Source organism: Bubalus bubalis, chromosome 4, assembly GCF_019923935.1.
Source record: "Bubalus bubalis isolate 160015118507 breed Murrah chromosome 4, NDDB_SH_1, whole genome shotgun sequence".
NCBI classification, from domain to species: Eukaryota; Metazoa; Chordata; class Mammalia; order Artiodactyla; family Bovidae; genus Bubalus; species Bubalus bubalis.
In genome coordinates, this window is record NC_059160.1 from 64,059,151 (window position 1) to 64,083,321 (window position 24,171).

The window sequence follows — 24,171 nt, forward strand, 5'->3', positions numbered from 1 at the left end:
TAGAGACAAACACAGAGGCTCAAAGAGGTTACACAACGTGCCCTGAGTTCCACAGACAGCATGTGGCAGAACCAGAAACAGAATTGCAGTTTCCTGAGCCTAAGTTGGCCATAGATTCCAGCTTGGGCCAGTTCTGGTATTTCTCTCTGTACTCCTTCTTCTGTGTTAGAATACTGAGTAACAGCCTGGGTGCTGTTTCCTGGGCACTAGCTCAGCTGGAAATCACTGCCTCCACTAGACAAGAAGCATATAAAATCCTCTGCCACAGGATCTCTTCATCCACCAAGGAAAATTCCTAAACAGCAGGCTCCCTATCCCCACCATCTTCCCTCCCAATAATGCACAAAGAGCAAACCAGGATCACAAACACTTACCTGAAAATAGAAACTTGACTCTCCAACTCCCAGCCACAGCTGCTTGGTTCAAAGTCCACACTCTCTTGCTCTCACGGCACTCTACGTAAGCCTGGCCCATCAGCAATTCCATTATGAATCTCCCTTTACATAATTTATTGACCTACTATATATATTTGAAGGGGGGAAATGGCAAGAGGCAAGAAAGAGAAAGCTGAGTGGAAGTGTCATCAGAACATAATTCCATGGATGGGTAGAGCTATATCACAGCAGAGGCAGAAGTGACTAAGGATCCCCTATTTTGCAGTGGAGGAAACATACCTAGAGTGAGAAACCACTTTTCCAGGATCATACCACTGCAGACCTGGCAGAGCCAAGATCAGAACCCAGGCCTTGTGTTCTCCAGGCCAGGAATCTGCAGCTGCCTACAATGAGGTTCATTTCTGTCCACCCATGGACTTGTTTATTGAGTGCCTACTTTGTGCTCCCAGGAGCGAATTGACTCTAAAATGAGAAACTCAGGCTTAGAAACAAGGGCATGAATGTCACAGCTAGGGTGACCAACCACCCTGGTTTGTCTGGGATCTGAGATGAGTTTTCTGGACATGAGTATTTGAGTGCTAAAACCCAGAAAGTTCTTGGCAAACAAGTGGGTCAGTCTAAATTTACAAGGTACAAAATACACACCCGACCCAGCTGGGATTACAAGATCTGTCAGCATTCTTGAGATGGGGAGGAGACACAGGGCGATGCAGGATCTGACCTCCTGCTTCTCAGGAAAACTGAAGCAACTGGAGCTTAAATCCCCTTCCTTCTCCCAGTAAAATTTCTAGTCTGTGTAAGGGACATGAGGGAAGTTTTGGGGGTGATGGAAATGCTCTGGATCATGACTTTGGTAGTGGTTACAACTGTTTCCATTTGTCAAACTCAGCAAAATCTAAAACTAGTGAATTGTATTTTATAAATTATACTTCAGAAAGATGGCAAAGAAGAACTAGAAGCAGCAGCAATTCTAAACCCTTGGATGCTGATTCCTGAGTTGAGCGGACAGCAACCTGCCTTCACAGTTGTTGAATTCACACTCACTGGTCCTCCCAGGGACACTCACTTTTTAAAAAGATGTCACACAATAAAAAGATATGGTGGAGAGGATATTTGGTAGAGGGTCTTCTGATTCTCATCAATTATCTGGTATCAATTAGTAACATTGATCAAGTACAGCTGACCTTTGAACAACATGGGTTTGAACTCCCTGGTCCCACTCAGATTTTTTCCGTAAGTACATATTGCTACTACGTGATCCATGGGTGGCTGAGTCTGCAGATGTGGGATGGCAGGTACAGAGGCCCATCAACTGTAAAATTATAGGATAGGCTTTGACTGGACAGAGGGTCGGCAAACCTAACCAATGCCCCGCTCCCCAGGTTGTTGAGGAGTTAGCTATACTTACCACGTGCCAGGCAACAAGCAGAATGCTACTCAAAGTGAGGTCCACTGACCAGCAGCATCTGAATCACTTGGGAGCTTATTAGAAATGCAGAATCTTGGGCCTCAACCCAGACTTACTGAATCCCATGTCTTCAGTTTAACGAGCTCCCCAGATGATTCCTATGCATGTTGAAGTTTGAAAGGAACTACTTTTACACACCTTTTTTAATCCTACGATCTTATAAATCTGGCAATTAATGCTTTTTTATTATTTCAACCACTGATGATCATCCAATGTCTCTTATTTACCTAGCTGGGTTACAGAATGAAAAGATGTCATCACTGTACATTAATCTACATAAATTCACATATGGCCCACATCCTGTTTCCATTCTATTTTATAGTCTTTAAAAAATAGACAATAGATTTCCATGTGGCCTGAATAAGAAGAGACAGGTACAGAATTAATGCAAAGCGTAGAATGGATTCCCAGAGCAAAGAAAATAGCCAAAACAGAAAATGGAAGCCACCAGTCTCCTTCCTACTGCAGAAGCCGGGCCGAGACACAGTTGAAGTTTTCATTCCATGTCCCCTAATACTCACTACATGAAAGCCCTGCTCCCTTTCACCCAACAGAAAGCTCTTGGTGGGCATCTCACAGCTGGATCCATAGGTCTTCTCCTTACCTCAGTGGAGAAAATGATCCTTTTTACCATTAAAAAAAAAAAAGAATTAGAGTACAAAGTAGCTCCCTGGACCAGGAATAAGCTATACATTGTTTTCCTATGAGACAGTACAGTGGTATAACCCTCTGCTCCTTTAAGAATACCTCGTAGAGATCTGGCATCCTGGAAACCATTCAGTCCAAGGAAGTCGACCAAGACAGACCCAAGATGGGAAGCAGTGGTTTATTTTTTAAATATTTTTATTTGGCTGCACCAGGTCTCAGTTTTGGCATGTGGGGTCTTCGATCTTCACTGGGGCACGCACATTCTTTAGTTTCGGCATCCAAGATCTATTGATAGTTCCCTGATTAGGGATCAAATCCAGGCCCCCTGCACAGGGAGCATGGAGTCTCAGCCACTAGATCACCGGGAAATCCCAAGGGAGGAAGTGGTTTTTTAAAAAAAAGGAAAATAAATAACATGCAAAACACCTGTCTAGAAAGATGAACCAGAAGAGCTAATTGCTGATTACCTGAAGACAAGAGATCCTAATAAGAAAAGCACATGTTCATTAAGAGAAACCACTACATAGTATATAAAACTTTATTAAAATTGGGATTACTTACAAACTTGAACAATAAAAATGAAAAAATATATAATAAGACATTGCTTCTTTTTCTTACAGAAAAGAGTGAAAATGAGACCCATGGCAAAGAGTCATCCCTGATCATTTTGTTCCTTTCAAACATTCATGAACACTTATTTTAAATATAAATGACAAATCTTTTAAAATAACACTAAGGCATTATCCACAGGCTAAAAATTACCCAGCAACTCCCTATTCCACCATCAATCCTAGAAACATGATAAACTGAGGCAACTGCAGGCTGTAACAGTTCTAATACTTACATTAAGAGCTACCTATTATGTTTACAAGAACATTGCCCATGTTGCAGAAAAATGCAGAGATAGTGATTTCACCATTTTCAAGTTATTGTTAAGTGTGAAAAGGATGGTGATGCATATGGGCAGGGGGTGTGGGAGCCAAAAGCCCCAAATCTGGGGGTACTGTGTGCCATTTCCTTCCTGCTAAAGCTGTGCATTGACACTGGTGTGAATTCGCTTTGTTTATTCCCAGCAGGCTCTGGCTCCCATCATAAAAGGCACCAAACTCCCTTTTCAAGTTAATAACTGTCTAGAATCTACCTCAACAGCAACTGAATCCATAGCTATCAAGAGACACCACTGGATCACCACAATTGCATAGGTTTCCCTAAAAAAATAATGATCAATTTCTGTTACATCAAAACATAAAAAGTTTTAGGTGCACTTGCCTTGCACAATGGCTATTTTATGTTTATTACTTTGTTTCAGTGCCTATGTAACATGAAGGCATAATAAATCTATCAAACTGTCCTCTCCTTGGTTCAGATAAAATTCTTGGCATTTCAATATAGGTTATTATCTCATATGTCATGTCAGACCTGAGTCCAAAGGAATACTAGGACATTTAATTTCCTTTCCTCCTCCTTCAACTTTCACTACTCAATTCAGAGAAAACTTATGAGTACATAGCTAGGAACCATTTTTACACAGGCATCCATCTGAGCCCATCTTTTTTTCTGGAACAACAAAAATATGAAAGGCAATTGTATAATCCATTCCCAAGCCTTTTACGGAAATCAGGCCCTGGGGAACTATCTAGCCTATTTGGGTGCTTTCCTTCATCAACTGTCTATCATACATGCAAAGTGGGGATTGGGTTGAAGGGAACACAAGTCAGTGAAGAAAAGGCTGGGCCCTAGAATGGACTTTATCAGCACAAAATCAGTACTCAAAAGTGTATCATCAGCAAAATTCTGCAACAGAATATAAAAGTCATGAATTTAGGGGGAGAAATAAACTAGTTTTGGGGCATGAAGTGGCTGATAGGAATTTCTTATTAGAAGATATTAAAAGTGCTAAATTTTCCATATTTTCAGTCATTGGTTCCATTGGTCTCATGAAAGCAATCTGACTGGGAAAGTGAAGGGAAAGTGTTTTAAGCCAGTTGACTTGTACTCCCATTAATGGGAGGCATGCTCTATATAACTTGATCAGATCCATTAGAGGCCATAGATTTCTGACAATGATGAGACTCTGACTCCGAGGGCCAATTTGCAGCTTGATATTTGCGGAGCAAGACGCTGACGTGGCGGCAGACGAGGGCTCTGATGTCCAGCTCACTCCAGTTCTCCCTTCAATCCTTCCTGATGAGATCGGTCTGAGAGACAAGACTATGCTGAAGCTGCAAGAGTTATAACTGCCAGAGAAAATTAAATGAGGGCCTCCAGTACTGACTGAGCCAGCAGACTAAGTGGCCAAGCAGGAGACAAGAGCAGCTCCTAAAGGTGGACCAAATCAAGCAATCTCCGGGCACACAAAGGCTCAGAGGCATCTGGGGAAGAGCTGCACAGGAGGGCAGGGCAAGGGCACACAGCACACCAGCCGCACCATCCTTCGCTGAGAGGAGCTCTCATGACAACGGGACCTGTTGTCACTGGCGCTGCCTACAGCTCAGTTCTCCAACTACCAGACAGGGAGTAATAAACCGAGTTTGATTTCACTCACCCCAAATTCAAACACAGTGAGAAAAACTCGTCTTGAGATGGAAGTGGTATATCACAAGGCGTTTACTAAACAGAAAAAGATGAGAATCTTTCTCTACTTCACAGTGTTCTCTCACTGAAATAAAGACAGGTGGCAGGAAGTATTAGCCTAGAAGCAAGTGACCATATCCCTAAGTGGCCATGTGGCGAAGGTACCAAAGTCTCAAGGGAACCCTGAGACCACTTGTACAGCCGCATTATTTTTTCAAATCAGCTTATGCTTAAACATGCAAAGTTTCAATTTCTATAAATGAGGCAAAAAAAAAAAAAGTAAAATTCAGAAGCCTTAATAGTTTTCTGCAGAGGGATATAATGCTACCATGTACATAACTACAAAGGTAGAAAGGTTTCCTAATATAAAGCATTTTAACCCACATCATCTGTCCAAATACTGTATTTTCCACTTCCTTCTATAAGTCTATTTGCCAGTTGAGGTAGTTGTAACTTTAGGACAGTTTAAAGCTGTGGGAAACATTGTCAGAAAAAAATCAACTGGCCACCTGGAGCAGAGTCTCAGAGCTGACATTCTGGAAGTCAGTAATGGAGCCCAGAGCCTTTCAAAATTATCTGTTAAATGGGTGGTCTGAAGGAGTCATTCATTGCAGATTTTTAACAAAAGTCATCTGTCTTCTCCACGACATGGTCAGTCAGTCAGTTCAATACTATGCTCCTGCCATCAGTGTCTATCTTCCTGGCTTTTTACAGCTTTTTCCAAGGTGCAAGGGTGAAGATCACAAAGACAGAACCAAGTAAATGACAAGAGACTTGGGAATTTGCTCCCTCATAAATAGCATTGCTGGTTTATAAGGGTCCTTTCCAGCGGCAAAAGAATGTGAAACCAATGCCACTGTAATAAAAGGCAGCAGGAACCTCTGGTCAGAAATGGAATTGCAAATAAGTACAAGAAGTTCATAGGAAAGCACACCTGATCCTAATGGCTGCACAAGCACCCAGAGCACAAGGATGATCTGGAAGTCTATCTCCTGGCAATGCGAATTGTGGCAGCCACACAGCTACAACATGTATGTTGTATCAAGAGCCTTCACAGATAGTTTCAGGGCTCACAAATGAGCCAGGCTTCCTGCAGGGAGAGGGACAGGTGGCAAGCAAAGACTATTAAGAATAGGTATTAATAGAATGGGTAGACAAAGGAAGGGGAAGGAAAAGGAGATAATTTCTTGATCCCACAACAATTCAAAGATGTGTGACCAGTGGACAGGAAAAATAAGAGAACCAGTAAAAAGCATTTAAATTCCCTAAATAAGATCACTTCTCCTAATTAGTGGGAATAATGCTATAAATCAAAGAGAAGAAAATATAAGAAATAAAACAATCTGAAATGTACATAATCAGAGATGAGAGAATAGACCCTTCTTGAAAGGGCAAAGGGGACAAAGAGGAATTGGAAGGGATGCCTAAAAGCATATTTGGAATTGGAAGTTAAATACTGGGTTGGCCAAAAAATTTGTTTCCGTAAGGAGCTTACAGAAAATCCCGAACTTTTTGGCCAGTGCAATATAATAAAAACCCCAACAGACCTCATCTACAGAAGGGCCTGCAGGCATGTTCCTAAAGTAAGCAGGACTTAGAATATCATCGGTGTGAGAATTAATTCAAAGTTCAGCACAAGAGTTACTGGGGCTTTAATGGACAACCCTTATTAATAAATGTGTGGGAGGCTTGTCGCTCTGGAGCACTTGCTAGTACTGGAACATAACTTTCACTTTTTTTTTAATGTATTAATTAAAAAAAACAAGACAGGCAAATAATAATCCATTTTCCTCTTAGAACAGTTAAAACAAGGATTATGCTAAAGTCACGAAATGAAAGAAGAAGTAAAAGAGGCTCAGATTTGTGGATTTGTCTCTGAAGATACTGCCATAGTCTGAAAGCATTAATTGACATGTAACAGTTATCACTTCCGAGTCTGAAATGCCACAATTGAACCAACTTCAAAGAGGAACTGGAATGCCCCGGGCTAGCTGTGGCAATCCAGTTTCTTCGGAAATATAAAAGCGGGCTGAGAACTGAACCCACAGGATGTACTGGGAAACAGCCACTACATTATCTGCTCTGCTTCCTCGAGACCCCACAGAGACCATTTCCAGAGGGAGGTCTACTCAGGCCTCTAATTTCAGTGGAAGAATTTCTGCAGTTATCTCACCCGGCTTCAAAGATTTGAGAAGCAATTGCACACCAAATACACGCAACTTGGACCACTGAGGTACAAAGTCAATCCACCTAAGTCAGGAAGCTGTTCTGTTGTACGACAAGGGGGTACCGAGAATCTGAGTCCTCCTCCTCAGAGGATGTTTCTTCAGAGAGTTCGTCCTGGGCAATAATGCTTCCTAAGCCGTACTCCTGCTCATGGACAGAAACCTCATTGGGTGTGAGGTGGAAAGAACCTTCCACGAAGTCAGCAAACCTGGAAAAGAGAAGATAATACTCATTTACTCATTAGAAGCTGCCTTCCACCCTGTTTTCTTTCAAAATAAGAACAAATTGAAATCTTGATGTGCTCTCAGCTCAAATGATACTGAGCCTAGTCCCCAGCCTTATCCTTCCTCTGGCAGGTAAGTAGACCAAAGCAAGAAATGAGAAGAGGAGGAAAACTAGGGTCGTAGGAGGATATTCCCTACAACACCATCCTGCTTAACAAGCACTTTCAAGTTATGGAAGTCTGCTTACCCTTTTTAGTTATGGAAGTGCTAAAGTTCCTTCCGTTATCTGTAATCCTTGATAAGATTAAGGAGCATTGCACATTTACTTGTGTTTATGGCCCTATAAACTTTATGCCATCAAGATTCCAAACTGAAGTTTCATATATTCATTGGTATGACTGCTTCCAAATAAAAGGATCCCTCCCACCTCAAAAAATATATTAAACATTCAGAGAGCAACACAAAACTGTAAGAGGAGAAACTTAATATTGTACTAGAATCTTCTCATTTCAATGCTACAATCAAAGTTAGAGTAAATAGTTCCTTGAGGAATCAGAAAATGGCTACGGCTAAACATATGATATACATAACTTTCCCTTGACTACTCCTAGAAGAACAAGAAAACAAAGCCACAAATACAAAATAATTATAGAAATATAGTCTCTATTAAAACTCTAGGGTTATGATTACCCTGACAGATGCCTGGTACTTCTGGCCAAGAGTTTGTTTACCTCTTTGGAGACTGAATTCGAGAAACAGTCTTCCAAGCTGAGCAGTCTGGACTGTTGCAGTATTCTCTAAGCTGCTCTAAAGCCTTTCGGGTCTCCACCTCTCCTTGTAGCCGGTATTCTTCTTCTGTCAGAAGACGGGGGGGGACAGTCTTTTCTGTTGCCTTACATATCTTTCTGTGCTCACGAAAATAACATCATGAATGATTAATCAGTAATCTACGTCCATCGTTATCTCTTAACTCCCTTCAGTGGGTCAAGCATATAGCAGAGAGCCTAAATCATTAAGAGTCATCACTCCCACCTTTATTCCACAGATATCCTTAGTTATAATGGACGCCTGACACATTAGACCATTGACAAGTCAGAGTAGTCAATATTATTCACTAATGTGAATAAATTCACTTATAAGTGATAGACAAAATATTTATCTCCCAATAAATGGAAAACTACAAGAAAATGATGGCATAAGATTGTGGTGCATTAACCTGGATCCCCCCATGAACTGAAGGTATTACTTTGACTATCTGTACTAGAAAGAAAAACCATGGATAACCTCAGAACCTATGACCATTCCATAGTCACCAGGTAAAAGTGACCACATGCTTGAATTACACCTTAAACTAAGACTGGGACTCCCAAAACAATCTGAAAGGCAGTGTGACATAATCCGAAACCAGGTGACTGAGGCATGTGGCATAAAAGTAATATACTTTGCACCACCTAGTGGTAACAGGAACACATGACACTTTACTAGATGTTTTTATTTTATATAAAATGATTAGGATTTATAAGTTCTTTAAAATGTTTACAGAGAATCTAAAAAGAAAGACTTGAAAGAAACACAAGTGAAACATAATACAATAAACTGACATTAACAAAGAGGCTCCCAGGTCAAAACCTGTTTCCTTTTGCTGCAACTGCATCCCACATTGCATGCTTCAGTACAAAGTTACATTGCCTTCCAGTCACCTGTAGGTGATGTACAGCCAGTGAATAGGGTAGTCCAGGTTCTTAGTACACAGTGCGATGACGACAATGGCAAGGGCAATGTGTGGTATCTGGATACTGGAATACATGAAACACAGGCCCAGCAGCTGCAAGGTCCAGGTCAGCAGGTTGATACTTCGTTCATTCTCCAAAGGCCCATACTTGTAACAGACTGCAAAACTCATGAATCCAACTGCGAGGACATAGCCTATGAGGAGAGTTATCAGAAGACATTCTTTTTTCATCTACAACTGGTAAAAATATCCCATCTGGGGAGCAGCAGTAAATTCACTATATAGCACCTACTGAACCAGGAAAATGGATAAGATCTTTATTCAATTATTCATACGTCCTTCATTATTCATATATATTCATCTCTTTTAAGTTTCTATCATTTCTGTTGTCTCAAACTGATTTAATTCTCAAATGGGGAATTAAAGCTACATGCTGAACAACTCTAAAATAGTCTGTTTCAAAAACCTAATATATGAAAATCCAAATTAATTCCTTCTCAAAGGATAGATTAAGAGTTACTATCTTTACAACCAAAGGATTCTTTTCTTGTTTTACAGATAGTGTTCACTATAGAGTCCTTTACTTCTTAAGGTCCTCAAGTGAATTTAAAATACGATTATATTCAAAAGTCAATTTACAGCTTTTCAGAAAGATGTCTATGCATAAAGAGAGATGTACCTATAAACCCCAACAAATTAGTCTTCTCCCTAGCAGCAGCATCTCAATTTAAGAAAAGGTGACAACTGTCGAGTTAGAAATAAAAACTATGATTTTTACAAGTTAATAAAATGGCATAGACTATTAAACTCCATAAGCAGGCAATATCTTTTCATGATTAAATTAACTAAAACAGCCTATAAACATATAAAAAGGAAAGCAAAACCAATAACACTTACTTAAAAGATACTGCCAGTAACACCTCCAGATCTCTTGTAAATTTTTAAAAACTAGTTGAATGAGGTACAGAGAAAAGGACCAGCCTCCTACCAGGATGATGTAAATGGGACTTTTCTAAAACAGAGTAGAAGTGAAAGCAAAAAGTTACAACAGGCTTTCCCTACATACAAGAAGCAAAATGGAACTGCAATTAAAAAAAAAATTCAACCTACTAAAAATGCACAAAACATCTCTCTTAAAAATATGTACTTTACACTTAAAATTATACAGTGTGCAAAGAACACTGGGAAAATGAGATGCTAAATAATTTAAAAGCCTGGCTATATAATGTATATAATTAATAAACAGGAAAAACACTTTAACCACCCCCCACACACACACTCTACACAGGATTTCAAATAAAAAGGGAGAGATTGTATGTCATCAGGCTCCAAGTTTCATCATGGAAAGTATCTTTCTGAAACAAGGAAAGAGTAGGACATTGATTTATCAGCCATCAATGCAAATTTTCAGTGCTGTAAGATTATCCAAGAAAACAATCCTTCATCTACCCAAGCTCATCCTGATTGCATGTGAGGATTCTGCCACTTACCTTGGGCATAAACTTGGACACTATAAAAATGATGATTAGTAAAGAGGCCACAATTCCCACACTCATCCCAGTGGAATAGTAGAAGATTTGACTTCTGCAGAGAGAAAATTCATTTCATTACTACATTTGTATTCTTCACACATGACACTGTTCAAACCAGACCACAATCCCAGCCAAAAGGTAGGAAAAAGGTACAAGATGAGAACAGGTATTTGCTCAACATTTGAGGTCAGAAAACTAAAGAGACCAGTACAGTGTAGTTGCTGCCAAATTATAAGGATTAGTACCAATGTCAGCCCCTCAAATACACCCCAACAATAAACCTCTGCTTAGTCTCCAGCTCCCATCCCCAGTACTGCTCCCCACCCAATTTTTAATGAGAATCTTTCTTCTGGGAACTGCACAGCTTCTCTGGGGAGAAGAAAGGGATAAGAGGACTGCCAAGTGGAAACTAATAACAAGAACTGAACTGCTTACCCCAAAGGGCATAGAACAGAGAGCTTCTACTCTTAGTCTAGGTTCTTTCTACCAAATATTCCTCCTTCATTTTGAATTTCTCTCAGGATCCCCAAAATAAGGAACAACTTCCAACAACCTCACTCCAGCTGAACTTCAATTGGTTAAGCTTTCATTCACTACTTCACAAATATTCTTGTATACAAAGTTAATGTCGATTTTATCTCTGCTGAATGTTTATCTGTGCGCATGGGGGTTAGTCACTAGTCATATCCGACTCTTTACAACCCCATGAACTGTAGCCGGCCAGGCTCCTCTGTCCACGGAATTCTCCAAGTAAGAATACTGGAGTGGGTTGCCATGCCCTCCTTCAGGGGATCTTCCCGACCCAGGAATTGAACCCAGTCTCCTGCATTACAGGCAGCTTCTTTACCATCTGAGCTATCAGGGAGACTATGTGTTTCCTTTGTATTTGTACATGCCTGTTTCACCTATCTTAGCTAGTGGGTTTCTACAGGCAAGAAATGAGTTAAGTGATTGATCCTTGCTTCTTTACCTCTGAACAGCATGAAACTCATTCTGTAAAATGTAAAACACAACCCTGTAAAATTGAGGGCTAAATATGGCTAATGGTAGAAGGATGGTGATATATTGGCTAAATCCCATCATATTATGGGTAACCTAATAGGGGAATTTCATTATTGCCAATCTTATTAATACAAGAAAGAATAAAAATAATAACACACATTAAAGTATTTTGTAATGACTGAAGCAGATAATGACTTAGTCCATCCATAAAGGAAATGGCAGCACTTTAAGACTTTATGATAGAAGTCAAGCGGGTAGGTCTGAGCATCCTCCTTCCACCCTCTAGCCTTAGAACCTACCTGCTCAGCAAGTCTCCACAAAAAAATAGCGTAAGTCCAAGGAGGAAAATGAGGAAGAGTTTGGGGTCAAATCCTGAAATAAATAAAATATTTCTGCTTAACAAGAGAACCGAACAATTTAAAGCATTACAGAATAAAAGGCAATGTTGGCATCACTGGTCAGCTAATAAATGCAAACAGCCTACCTAAACAGCATTTTAACAGCATTCCACACAAAGCCTGGCACCCTTCCAAAAAGAAAGTATAATTAGGTCTCTGTCTATACTTCCCTGAAGAGTTTATTTTGTTTTGGCTACCTACACTAAGGCTAAAGGAAGCTAAGCTCTGCTTTGGTTGGAGCCATAGTACCATCAGCACTTCATGCAACTGCCCACAAGGGGTCTCCACCACCCTGGTTTTCAAGCCTTAAGTCACACAGGCTCGGATTAGCCCAGAACTCTGGGTCAGGGCCCTCTGTTGTTCTCTAAGGGGCTGCTTTTCTTGACCAACACCACCACCTACTTCCTTTGACGATATCTAAGCACTGTGTTGGAAAAGCCTACACTCAATCTGATTGCCCAGGACCAGGGGGCCCAAGCACAAGTCCCTTACTGGTGTACCAGTCACTCCCACAGCTTTCCCATTCAAGAGCTGAGTCTAGGGGAGGTCCACAGACAGGAGCAAGCGGGATCAGTAAATGCAAAGGGAACACCAAAAAAAGAGGCTGATCCTGTTCAACGAAAGAACTATGGAACTCTAGGACAGTTAGAAGCACACAACAAATTTCGTAGCAAAACCCAGGAACACTTCTACCACTCACAACATTATTCTCCTGGGCGAGCAGTTACCAAGAAAAGACCAGAAGTCAGAGAATTCAACAGGATAATGATCTGCCTCTTCTGTGAAACTTTCTCAGACACATCCAGAGAAGGGAAAACTCCCAGTTATACTGAATAAGCCTGAAACTGCAGTGATCTTCATATTTATGGTTCCACATATATTCTTTTGCTTGTGAGGTATTCAGGTCTATTTTATTTTCAGTTTGATTTAACCATTCATGTCTTTAAATGTAGGCTGAAATATACAGGCCTACAGTTATAGCGCCCAGAAGACAGGAATACATCTATCCAACTCTGAAGAATACTAGGTATATCAGCTCAGAGCCACTGGAAGTATTAGGAATGCAAGCCTTCACAATCCAAGTAAGGAAGTACTCAGAATGAAAGACATGGTGAAGTCTCAAATCTAGGCCTAAAGGCTTTTATGAGGGGTGAGTCTCTCTGCAATGTTTGGAGCAGTGGTATATTCAGGTTATAATCAGAACCAAAATGGAGTTGTCTTGGACTGACTTCTCTCACTAATTATACCCTCCAAAGCTCAGTCTTTTCTCACCATAGAATCCATCAGAAAAACAGAGGTAAGACTTACTCCGAGTCACAATGACACTGTACTTGGTGTCTTCCTCTAAAATCTCAACTTTGAGGCAGGTTTTTGTGCTGTATAGACCCACATTAATATAGGTGTCATTCAATTTCTCTTTTAGAAAGGAGGAAAAAAAGTTCCAGATACTAAACTGCTCTAGCTCCTTCAGTTTATCTTCATTCTCCACCTGGATGACTCGTACCAGTTTGGAACTATTTACCCGGATCTGTAACACGAGCAAAATCAGGATGAGAAAGAAGGAAGTAGGAATTTAAACTTTTTCCAAATACAATTTGTAAAAAAAAAAAAAAAAAATCCTTTAGCATAAACAGCTGAATCATTAATGGCACTGGCTTTTCACAGGCTTATGAGAAATATGGAGAGAAAAGCAGCTAAAAGATAATTAGGCAAATAGCACTGCACGTGGCTCAGAGAGGCAGCTGTTAGAATGTCTTATTGTTAACATGATCTGAATCTATTAGGCTAGAGCATAGGGGTAAAAAAAAAAAAAAAAAAAGACTTCTAAGTTGAAAGAGTTACCAATACAGCTATTTATGAGAGATCATACAAAGCAAGGGTCCAGAATATAAAGAAAACTGCCAGGCGTAAACAGCACCAAAAATGTTTCCCATAATGACAGGCTGAGTTCAACCCTTTGTCACAAATTATGGACTATGGGTAAATGTTGGTTATAATGTGCCCAAGATGGAATATGATCTTTATATCAGACAATGAAAAAAGAGAACTTTTTTTAAAAGCCCACCCTTGTGTTTTTTGATGTGAACAAATGCTCTGATCAGTGACTATGCTTATAGCAGCAGAAACATTTCCAAAGGACTCATTTTGTTTAATCAGTACAGCCAGACGCTCTTGCTTGCCAGGTGGCTCAACAGTGTTACGAAATAAAAGAGACCAAAGTCATTCTATCAAGGGGAAACCAGTTCAGGGCATTTATGCAACATCTTGTGCAGAATCAAAACACAATAGGAGTAGCAAGGCAGAGTGTACATCCTGACAAGCATGCAACAGTTTCCAGCCCAAAGAAGGCATAAGGCCTTTAAAAAGAAAGAGGGGTGTGTGTGTAAAAGGAGCCCGGGAAGAGAAGAAAATAGTCTCTTGGGGAAAAGGAGGAAGGAAGTTTACCTCAGGGTCAAGTATTGTGGGCCACTTAAAGGAACAGAGAGAGGAACACAAAGTAGGGATAAATGCTTTACTGATGAGAACACTGATGAGATTAAGAATAACTGCAATCTTATCAAGGTTGTTAATTTTATATATATATATATATATATATATGTATTTTTTTTTAAATTTTGAAACGTGAAGAAAGTGTCAAAGTACTCACTAATCAAATATTCACAAAATCTGCCACTCCCCAGAGCCTCCAAATTACCTGTATCCGTGTCCATACATCATGCCACTTTGGGATAAGCACATTTTTGTAACAGGATTGTCGACTGGTATTCATAAAAAGAATTTCAGATTCCCGAAGCATGACCACGTTTAAATCAATTCCAGCTTTATGCAAAGAAAAAAAAATAACAATTAAAGAAAATAATTAAATATAACAAAACTAATAACCATAACTCATTTCATAAATAGAATTAAACTGACTACTTTCTAAAACTTTTTAAACTTTCTAAAGTTTAAAAAAATTAAACTGACTACTTTCTAAAAGCTGGGTTAAAATATCAGGGACTGACACAAAGAAGAAAACTAAGATGGGAGAAGGAGTAAGGCAGAGTCTTGTTTTTGTCAAATGTAATTTTAAAAAATATTATAAATAGTCACTAATCCAGGATGAGTAATAATAAAATCCACTATTATGTGTGTATTAAGACAGACAATACGTGTTTCATTTAACCCTCCCAACAATGCTATCAGGTAGGCACTCTCATAATATTCATTTTTATAAATGAGGAAACTGATATTTAGGAACAATTAAGTACTTAGTCCAAAGCCACAGAGCTAATAAATAGCTTAAGTGAGATTCATACCAGGTCCTGTTTTCCTTTTAAAGGCATAGCTAAAGTAACCCATCCAGTGATTTCCTCTATTCCTTTCCTGAGTAGGATGAACAAAATTAGCAACATCTTTTGTATTTAAAGTACTTTAAACAGATACTAAAAGACTGCAAAGTTTATTTTTCCTAGCTGTTTTTGTTTCAAGTTTTAAAAGCAACCAATTAACATATGCAGTACCTTAGATTTTACTAAAACAGAAGAGGTACCCTCAGGAATTTATATTCAAACTCAGCTAAGTTAAGGTTAACAGGTGACCACTCTCAGTATCTTCCCACCTCAGTCTGCACACGGAGAAGGAAATGGCACCCCACTCCAGTACTTTTGCCTAGAAAATCCCATGGACGGAGGAGCCTGGTAGGCTGCAGTCCATGGGGTCGCTAGAGTCGGACACGACTGAGCGACTTTACTTTCACTTTTCACTTCCATGCATTGGAGAAGGAAATGGCAACCCACTCCAGTGTTCTTGCCTGGAGAATCCCAGGGACGAGAGGCCTGGTGGGCTGCCGTCTATGGGGTCACACAGAGTCGGACACGACTGAAGCGACACAGCAGCAGCAGTCTGCACAAGCTACCTTCTTTACCACAGAACACTTCAATATCTTCCTTGTACCATACTGTATATATCAACTCATTAAATGCTACTCTAAGTGGAAATGTAGTTATCACTTTGGTTCTTAGTGTAAAGGGGGAAAGATCTACATAAACTAACAAAACACCCCAAAACAAAAACCTCCACCAAAACTTAGAAAGCCAAAGTTATACACACACAAAGGCAATGACACAATTTTAGAGTGAAGCTAAGACTAATTCTAGGAGAGCCAACCAGTCCATCCTAAAGGAGATCAGTCCTGGGTGTTCATTGGAAGCACTGATGCTGAAGCTGAAACTCCAATACTTTGGCCACCTCAAAGTATTGGAGAGTTGACTCATTGGAAAAGACTCTGATGCTGGGAGGGATTGGGGGCAGCAGGAGAAGGGGACGACAGAGGATGAGATGGCTGGATGACATCACCGATTCGATGGACATGAGTTTGGGTAAACTCTGGGAGTTGGTGATGGACACACAGGCCTGCGATTCATGGGGTCGCAAAGAGTCGGACACGACTGAGAGACTGAACTGAACTGTTAAATTCAGTCCTAAACCTAAACATTAAGAGCAAAAACTACAAAATACTTAAAAGGAAAAAAAACAAGTGTGTAAATCTTTGTGACCTTGGATTAGACAATGGCTTCAAAAAATTTAAAAATTCTTTGTTTCAAAGGCCACTATCAAGAAAATGAAAAGACAACCCACAAAGTGGGAGAAAATATTTGCAAGTCATTTATCTGATAACGGTCTAGTATCCAGAATATATAAAGAACTACTACAACTCAACAAAAAGAAAAGAAAAAAAATTTTTTAGATTACATAAAGGATTTGAATAGACATTTCTTGAGAGAAAATATACAAATGGCCAATAAGCATAACGAAAAAAGGCTCAACATCATTAATCACTATGGAAATGCAAGTCAAAATCACAATAAAATGCCACTTCACACTCAGTAGGATGGCTAAACCAAAGAAAAAAAGAGGACAATAACCACAGTTGACAAGGATGTGGAGAAACTGTAACCCTCACACATTGCTGGTGGGAATAAAAAATGCTAAGTCTTTCTGGAAATCAGCTTGGTAGTTCCTCAAAAACAAAAACAGTTATTAGACACAGCAATTCCGCTCCTCTGTATACACCCGAGAACTGAAAACATGTTAACACAGAAACCTGTACACAAAACTTCACTGCAGCAATGTCCATAACCAAAATGTGGTTAACACCCTAAATCTCATCAGCTGATCAGTGGATAAGCAAAAAGTGGTGTTATCAATATGATGGAATATTATCCAGCCACAAAAAAAAGTACTGATATATACTACATGAACCTTTAAAACATTATGCTGAATGAAAGCCAGTCAAACAAAAGGCCACATATTAAATGATTCTATTTATGTAAATATCCACAATAAGCAAAGCAGATTAGTAGTTGCCAGGGGCTGGGAGGAGAAGGGAATGGGGAATGACTCCTCAGGGGTATCCAGTCTCATTTTGGAATAATGAAGATATTCTGGAATTAGTGGTGATGGCTGCACATTACGAGTACAGCTGACCCTTGACCAACAGATGTGTAGGGAGGCCACCTCTCTGCTCAGTCAAAAACCAGCCCTCTGTACCCACAGTTCCGCATCTGTGGATTCAACCAACCAAAGACCAGGAAGTGTAATATGTACATACTGAAACTAAAAACCCATGTGTAAGTGGACTCATGCAATTCAAATGTGAGTTGTTCAAGGGTCAACTGCATACCGAAAACCAATGAAAGGGTGGATTTTATGGTATGTGAATTGTATCTCAATATTTTAAAATTCAGTTGATTTTGTAGGGGGAAGGAAAAGTTTTCCTTCACCCTCTTAAGAGCCTGGCTAGGCCTGAAAATTAAACTGACAAAGACATATTAACAGGAGAAAAGCACACATACTTATTTAATGTTTTATGCGACTTCCCTTGTGGCTTAGCTGGTAAAGAATGTGCCTGCAATGAGGGAGACCTGGGTTCAATCCCTGGGTTGGGAAGATGCCCTGGAGAAGGGAAAGGCTACTCACCCCAGTATTCTGGCCTGGAGAGTTCCATGGACTCTATAGTCCATGGGTTCGCAAAGAGTCGGACATGACTGAGCGACTTTCACTTCACATGTGACATGAAAGCCTCTAGGGAAATAAAGACCCGAAGAAACAGACCTACATACTGTTATGCTAGGTTTGATGAAGAGTGCGTCATCAAAGAGGAATAAGATGGGTTGGGTATGAGGTAACTGTAGTAAAGTGGGGGAAACTGAGCAAGGCCTACTTATTAGGATTCTTCTTTGTATCCCTTTGTCTTCAAAGCTAAGGATGTTCCTTTCCTTCAGGTAAGGGAGGGCACCTCTCACATGAGGATTTTAATGGCCTATTTCAAGGAAAAACAGCAAAGTGGGGAAGGTCAGACTTTTCAGCTTCTGTTGTTTTCTCAGACTCCTTCAGCTTCAAGTATTCAGTATGCCAAGGTGCCATATTTTGGGGTAGAATGTCCTGAACCCCATCTATAAACTTCTTACTAGTGTTCAATAGTAGTTTGGATTTCCTCCAAGCCTATTTTTCACAAAGTGAAACCTTTCCAAAATTCTACTGACATTTGTTTCACTAGCAAATCCACAAATATACTGAAAGAACACCCACTCATCAATTTGAATCAAAAGTTTATTTTCTTCTGGAGACTGTAAGAAAGTAAAATTCTGTGAAACTTAAAACTATTGCGGTTACAAATAAATTTTTAAAAACCCAAGAGTTTATTAACTTTATTAACTCCTCTCGTACAGCAAGTAATGTAACACAACTCATCTTTAAACCCATTTTCAAGAAAGTGTGTGTGTTAGTCGGTCAGTCGTGTCAGACTCTTTGTGACTCCATGGACTGTAGCCTACCAGGCTCCTCTGTCCATGGAATTCTCCAGGTAAGAATACTGGTTGTCATTCCCTTCTCCATGGGATCTTCCCAACCCAGGGAGAGTCTTCTGTACTGCAGGTAAACTCTTTACCATCTGAGCCACCAGGGAAACAGTAAGATACAAATAATATGTCAATAGCATAGGCCATTTGAAAAACTTAATGCCAGGAAAAGGCATTAGTATTTTTAAGACAATTTTAAAATTCTTCAGGGGCTTCCCTGGTGGCTCAATGGTAAAGAATCCACCTGCCAATGCAGGAGACATGGGTTCAATCCCTGATCCCAGAAGATCCCACATGGAGAGAAGCAACTAAGCCCATGTGACATAACTACTGAGCCTAGTGCCTAGAGCCCATGCTCTGCAACAAGAGCAGCCACGCAATGAGAAGCCCACACTACAGCTAGAGAGTAGCCCCCATTTGCCATAACTAGAAAAGACGCCCTCACAGCAACAAAGACCCAGTGCAGCCAAAAATAAATAAAAAGATAAAACTAAACACATAAATTCAATGTCATTTTCCTAAAGAAATAAAACATTTTTATAAGAGACAGCACTTTGGGATGAATTCCCTGGCAGTCCAGTGGTTAGGACTCCAAGCTTCCACAGCAGGGGACATGGGTTCGATCTCTGGTCAGGGAACTAAGATCTCCAATGCCACAAGGTAGTCAAAAAATAAATTTAAAAATGCCTTTTAAGCCCAAAGATCGAATTCTTCTTGGAATTTAGTGGATCACAACTTGCTTGCATGTATTTACCCATGAATTAGCTACTCAAAAGTTAGAAACTTCTTATTTTCTTATATTCATCAACTTTTCAATCAACAGCACTGATCTTTTAACATCTTACTGGTAGAAGGTAATGAAAATGATTCATAGTATGTGAGGACCAGAAAAGACCTAAAAAAGTCATGAAAAACCACCTCCTCTAATTCTTAAATAGCCTCTAATCATTTCTGTCAAGAGGTAATCCAGTTCATACTTAAAAGCATTTTAAAATTCTCCTTAAAAACTAGCATCATTAAGTTAGTGGGCTTAGCAAAGGATTATTCAATGGGATGCTGGGACAATTGACAGTTATCTGGAAAACAAAATTCATCTAGTTACTCACCTCACACCAAATGCTAACATTAATCATTGGTTAAAAAGTAAAATGAAAAATAATTAAATTGTACTACAAAATATACACATATAAAAACTCAATTCTGGAAGGCTCTTTAGGTATAAAAGCAATGGAAATAAATCTAAAGAATAAAATCAAGAAACTTCCCTGGCGGTCCAGTGGTTAGACTCCATGCTTCCAATACAAGAGGGTGTGGGTCTGCTCCCTAGTCGGGGAACTAAAATGCCTAGGACTCCCTGGCGGTCCAGTGGTTAGAACTCTACACTTTCACTGCCAGGGCCTGGGTTCAATCCCTGGTCAGGAAACTAAGATCACACATGGTTCTGTTTCACCAAATAAAAATTAAAAAAAGAATGAAATCTAGCAACCACATAAAAATGTAACTCTTCTATTTAAAAAGATCTAAAGAAAAAAGATAAAAAGGGACAAACATTAAAGTTTTGTAATAAATAATTATAAAATATATATCCTTAATATGTTAAAAAGGTTCATCAATTGATTTTAAAAGTACACAAAAACCCCAATAAATAGTAATCACAATAACCAGACCAAGAGCAAAGGACACACACTCTAAAAAATATAAGTCTAAACAGATAATTAAATAACTAATGAGCGCTTGAAAGATGCTACTTCACAAATAATGCAAGAAATTCAAAATAATTAAGATACCACTTTCAATCTACCAAATTAGCAAAGGTGTTTCAGTCTGGAATATCCAGTGCTGGCAAGGATATGGGTCACAAACAGAGCTGATAGTAGTATAAACTGGCACATATTTTCAGAAAAATATTTTAGCAAGATGTTTCAAGGGTCTTAAATATATTTTAGCCATTTTTAAGAATCTATTCTTAAAAAAAAAAATTTGTCCATAGCATAAAAGTAGAATAACTTTAATGAAGACTTTTAAATGACAAAGGAAAACGTTTATGCTACAAAACCAAATAAGAAAACTACCTCTGGTAACAACTGGTGGCCTCCAAGGAAGAGAACTGGACTGCTGACAATTAATGTATTGTAAATTCAAACAAAATTTTTTAAATTAAAAACACAGGGAAACAAACCAGACGAAAGAGTGCTTTAACGGACTGACTCTGACAAAATAAAGTGAATGTTTTTTCTACTTCTTTATGCTTAATTGTTCTTGTCAACTAATCTAAAATAAATTAAAATGATTTTTATAATCGAATTCAACAACCTTCAGTGAGAAAGAACTCTTGTCTTTTGAAGTACTCCATTCTCTCTTTAGGTACCTCTCACTTTAGAAAGCTGTTACATGACTGTCTTTTGTAGCTACCACTACATCATCCACTAGGCCACGAAAAACAAGCATTCCCTGAGTTTACCCTTTTCCAAGCCAAAAAGTCCCCATTCATCTTATTAAAGAAACCTTGAGACTACTAACTGAGCACTAAGGAGGAGCATTTTGGAATAAATACTTTCATCTCCACAATACACAGACCTCTACGGTTAAACATCTGGTCAAAGGTCATTCAGACCATATGCAGTCCTTCAAATGATACTCTGGGCCCTGACTCTGGAAAAAGTGTCTTCTTGGATACCTATATCCCTCTCCCTTAAAAAAAAAAAAACTGTTTCAGACGGTCGCTGCACTTTGAAACTAGTTCTGTGTATCCTTAAGGTTGAGAGATAACCTTAAAGCTGTAGCTCAGGATAATCATTAAGTGACAAGAAGAAAGAGGCAGCAAACGATGGGAGAGGAGAGAAAGCATATGTGTTTACAAGATATGGTTATCCTTAACCCCAAGAGTCTCAACTTCCTCCAGTGGAAGCTTCCAAACTTATCTTTCTGTCGTGCAATTAACAAGGTTCGAAGGAGGTGTTTTTTTTTTTTACAAACACACCCTAGGTTTTCTGAAATAAAGCGGAAAAGGAAAATAATTTCATCCCAGTCCAAAGCCAACTAAGCAGCAGCAGGCATCAAGAAAGTTTGCTTGAGGATGAATAAATTTACAAAAGAAAATTACTAGACATTAACTAACGTTTCTCTCTTTTCGGAAACCGGAATTTAACTGCTCCAGATCGGTTCCACAAGGCCGGTAGGGGCCAGGATCTTATAAGTCCGCAAGTTATTGATAAGAGATTATTACATTTCAGTGAACTACAATCATCTGTTCAGCCATCGTGCCCTGAGTCCTGACAGCATATGCTCAGGTGTTGCTAATTTTCTGAATGAACAGGATGCTCCCTTTCCAATGGCAGTGCTCTCTGTCCCTTCGGTCCTCGGGTCACCTTCCTTTTAAGAAAGAAATCGAGGAAGCCAGTGAAGCAAGACGGAGCCCCTAGGACCGCTTTGCACCCAGTGCAGGCCTCTATGTCTCCACCAAAAGGGCTTCAGGCTCCTCCCGATTCTGGATAGCTCCCGCAAGCCGCCCCCAGGGCCCCTGGCCCCTCAAGGCAGGCGCCCAATTCGCCAAGGATGTCGCTCCTTTCTCCGCACCACGCCCGCGCCCCTCAGCAGAATAACGGCCCACGCCCTGGGGACACTCCACCTTTCTAAACATAAACCCTCGGCACCCGCCCCCTTGGCAGCTGCTGCCCGCGGTACCTGAGCCGCAGACAAAGCAGCCGGAGAGGACCAGAAGCAGCCGCACTGCGCCACAACCCCCGGCCCCCCAACTCCAGGGCCCGGCACCAACTGCCGGCAATACCGCCACTTTCATTCCTCCCGCCATGGTCTCCTCAAGCCTCCTCCTCCTCACGTGCCTCTCCCCGGCAACTAACCCGGAACAGGCAGGACCAGCAGCCTATCCGCTACAAGGCCCGCCCCCTATCACCCAATCGGATGGGCGGTGCTTCGAGCACTCAGTCCTTTTTGCACCCTATAGTCCCGCCTCTTAGCAACTGATGCGGGAGGGCGGGAAATGGTATCTTTCAGCCTATAAGAAAACATGTTCTCACCGTAGCAATGGCGACAGGAAGATCCCGCCCCTTAACAACATGCTTCCGTCTCCACTTTATTTACAACTGGACCGATTGATGGTAAGCTTAACCAATAGAAAATCAGAATGGGCGAGACGTTCTTGACCAAACTTGTTACTTCTATCGAAACTATCTCAGATTCCTTCTGTTTTCTTTCTTAGCTGTTCACCATGATCTTTCCGTTGTGGGAAACTTAAGACGACTGTCTTCCAAAGTCTTAAATGATTTAAAACGGAAGCTATACAAAAAATTCTGTTAACAGTTTTATAAGGAATAAACATTAACGTTTAAAAATGTAGTCGTAGGGTAGGGTTTTTTTTGGGGGGGGGGGTGGCAGGGAGCTAAATCCATGCGAAGATTAAGAGAATCTTTTTTATTCCTCACAACATCCTGGAAGATAAATAGCTTCATTTATAAATAAGCCAAAATTAAGACAGAAAAAGGAACCTGCCCAAGATTTAAGTTTCTTGGGCTGGGCTGTGGTTCCAACTCAGGTCTTACCCCAAAGCATGAGTTCTTTCTATGCATCAGGTGCTTCCAATTAAATGACTCACACGGTGAAAGCCTAGCAAAGGGCCTAGCACGTCATAAGTGTTCAGTAAATGTTAGTCGAAATTGAAGCATTTTATTTTTTAGAGGATCTGGTAGTTCCGTTCAGCCTCTCAATCGTGTCCGACTCTTTGTGACCTCATGGACTGCAACACCCCGGGTTTCCCATCACCAACTCCTGGAGCTGGCTCAAACTCATCACCATTCAATCGATGATGCCGTTAAACCATCTCCTCCTGCCTTCAATCTTTCCCAGCATCAGATGGCCAAAGTATTGGAGCTTCAGCTTTAGCATCGGTCCTTCCGGTGAATATGTAGGACTGATTTCTTTTAGGACTGACTGGTTGGATCTCCTTGCAGTCCAAGGGACTCTCGATCGTCTTTTCCAACACCACAGTTCAAAACCATCAGTCCTTCAAAGCTCAGCTTTCTTTATGGTCCAACTCTCACGTCCTTATATGAGTACTGGAAAAACCATAGCTTTGATCTGATAATGGTGGGTAGGAATACTAGAGATGATGGA

At 40.2% G+C, this 24,171-nt stretch overlaps 1 protein-coding gene across 1 annotated transcript; it reads right to left on the reverse strand.

Annotated features, from left to right (window-relative positions):
• Positions 1-3,035: 3,035 nt before the first annotated feature.
• Positions 3,036-22,898, reverse strand: NEMP1 (nuclear envelope integral membrane protein 1). The gene is made up of 9 exons (XM_006077853.3): positions 22,726-22,898; positions 14,895-15,019; positions 13,508-13,727; positions 12,101-12,173; positions 10,758-10,851; positions 10,165-10,279; positions 9,236-9,461; positions 8,267-8,440; positions 3,036-7,519 (listed from the first exon to the last, which is right to left on the reverse strand). Exons 1-9 carry the CDS (start codon positions 22,850-22,852, stop codon positions 7,336-7,338), a joined length of 1,338 nt encoding a protein of 445 aa, XP_006077915.1. The 5' UTR covers positions 22,853-22,898; the 3' UTR covers positions 3,036-7,335.
• Between the last annotated feature and the right edge of the window lie 1,273 nt (positions 22,899-24,171).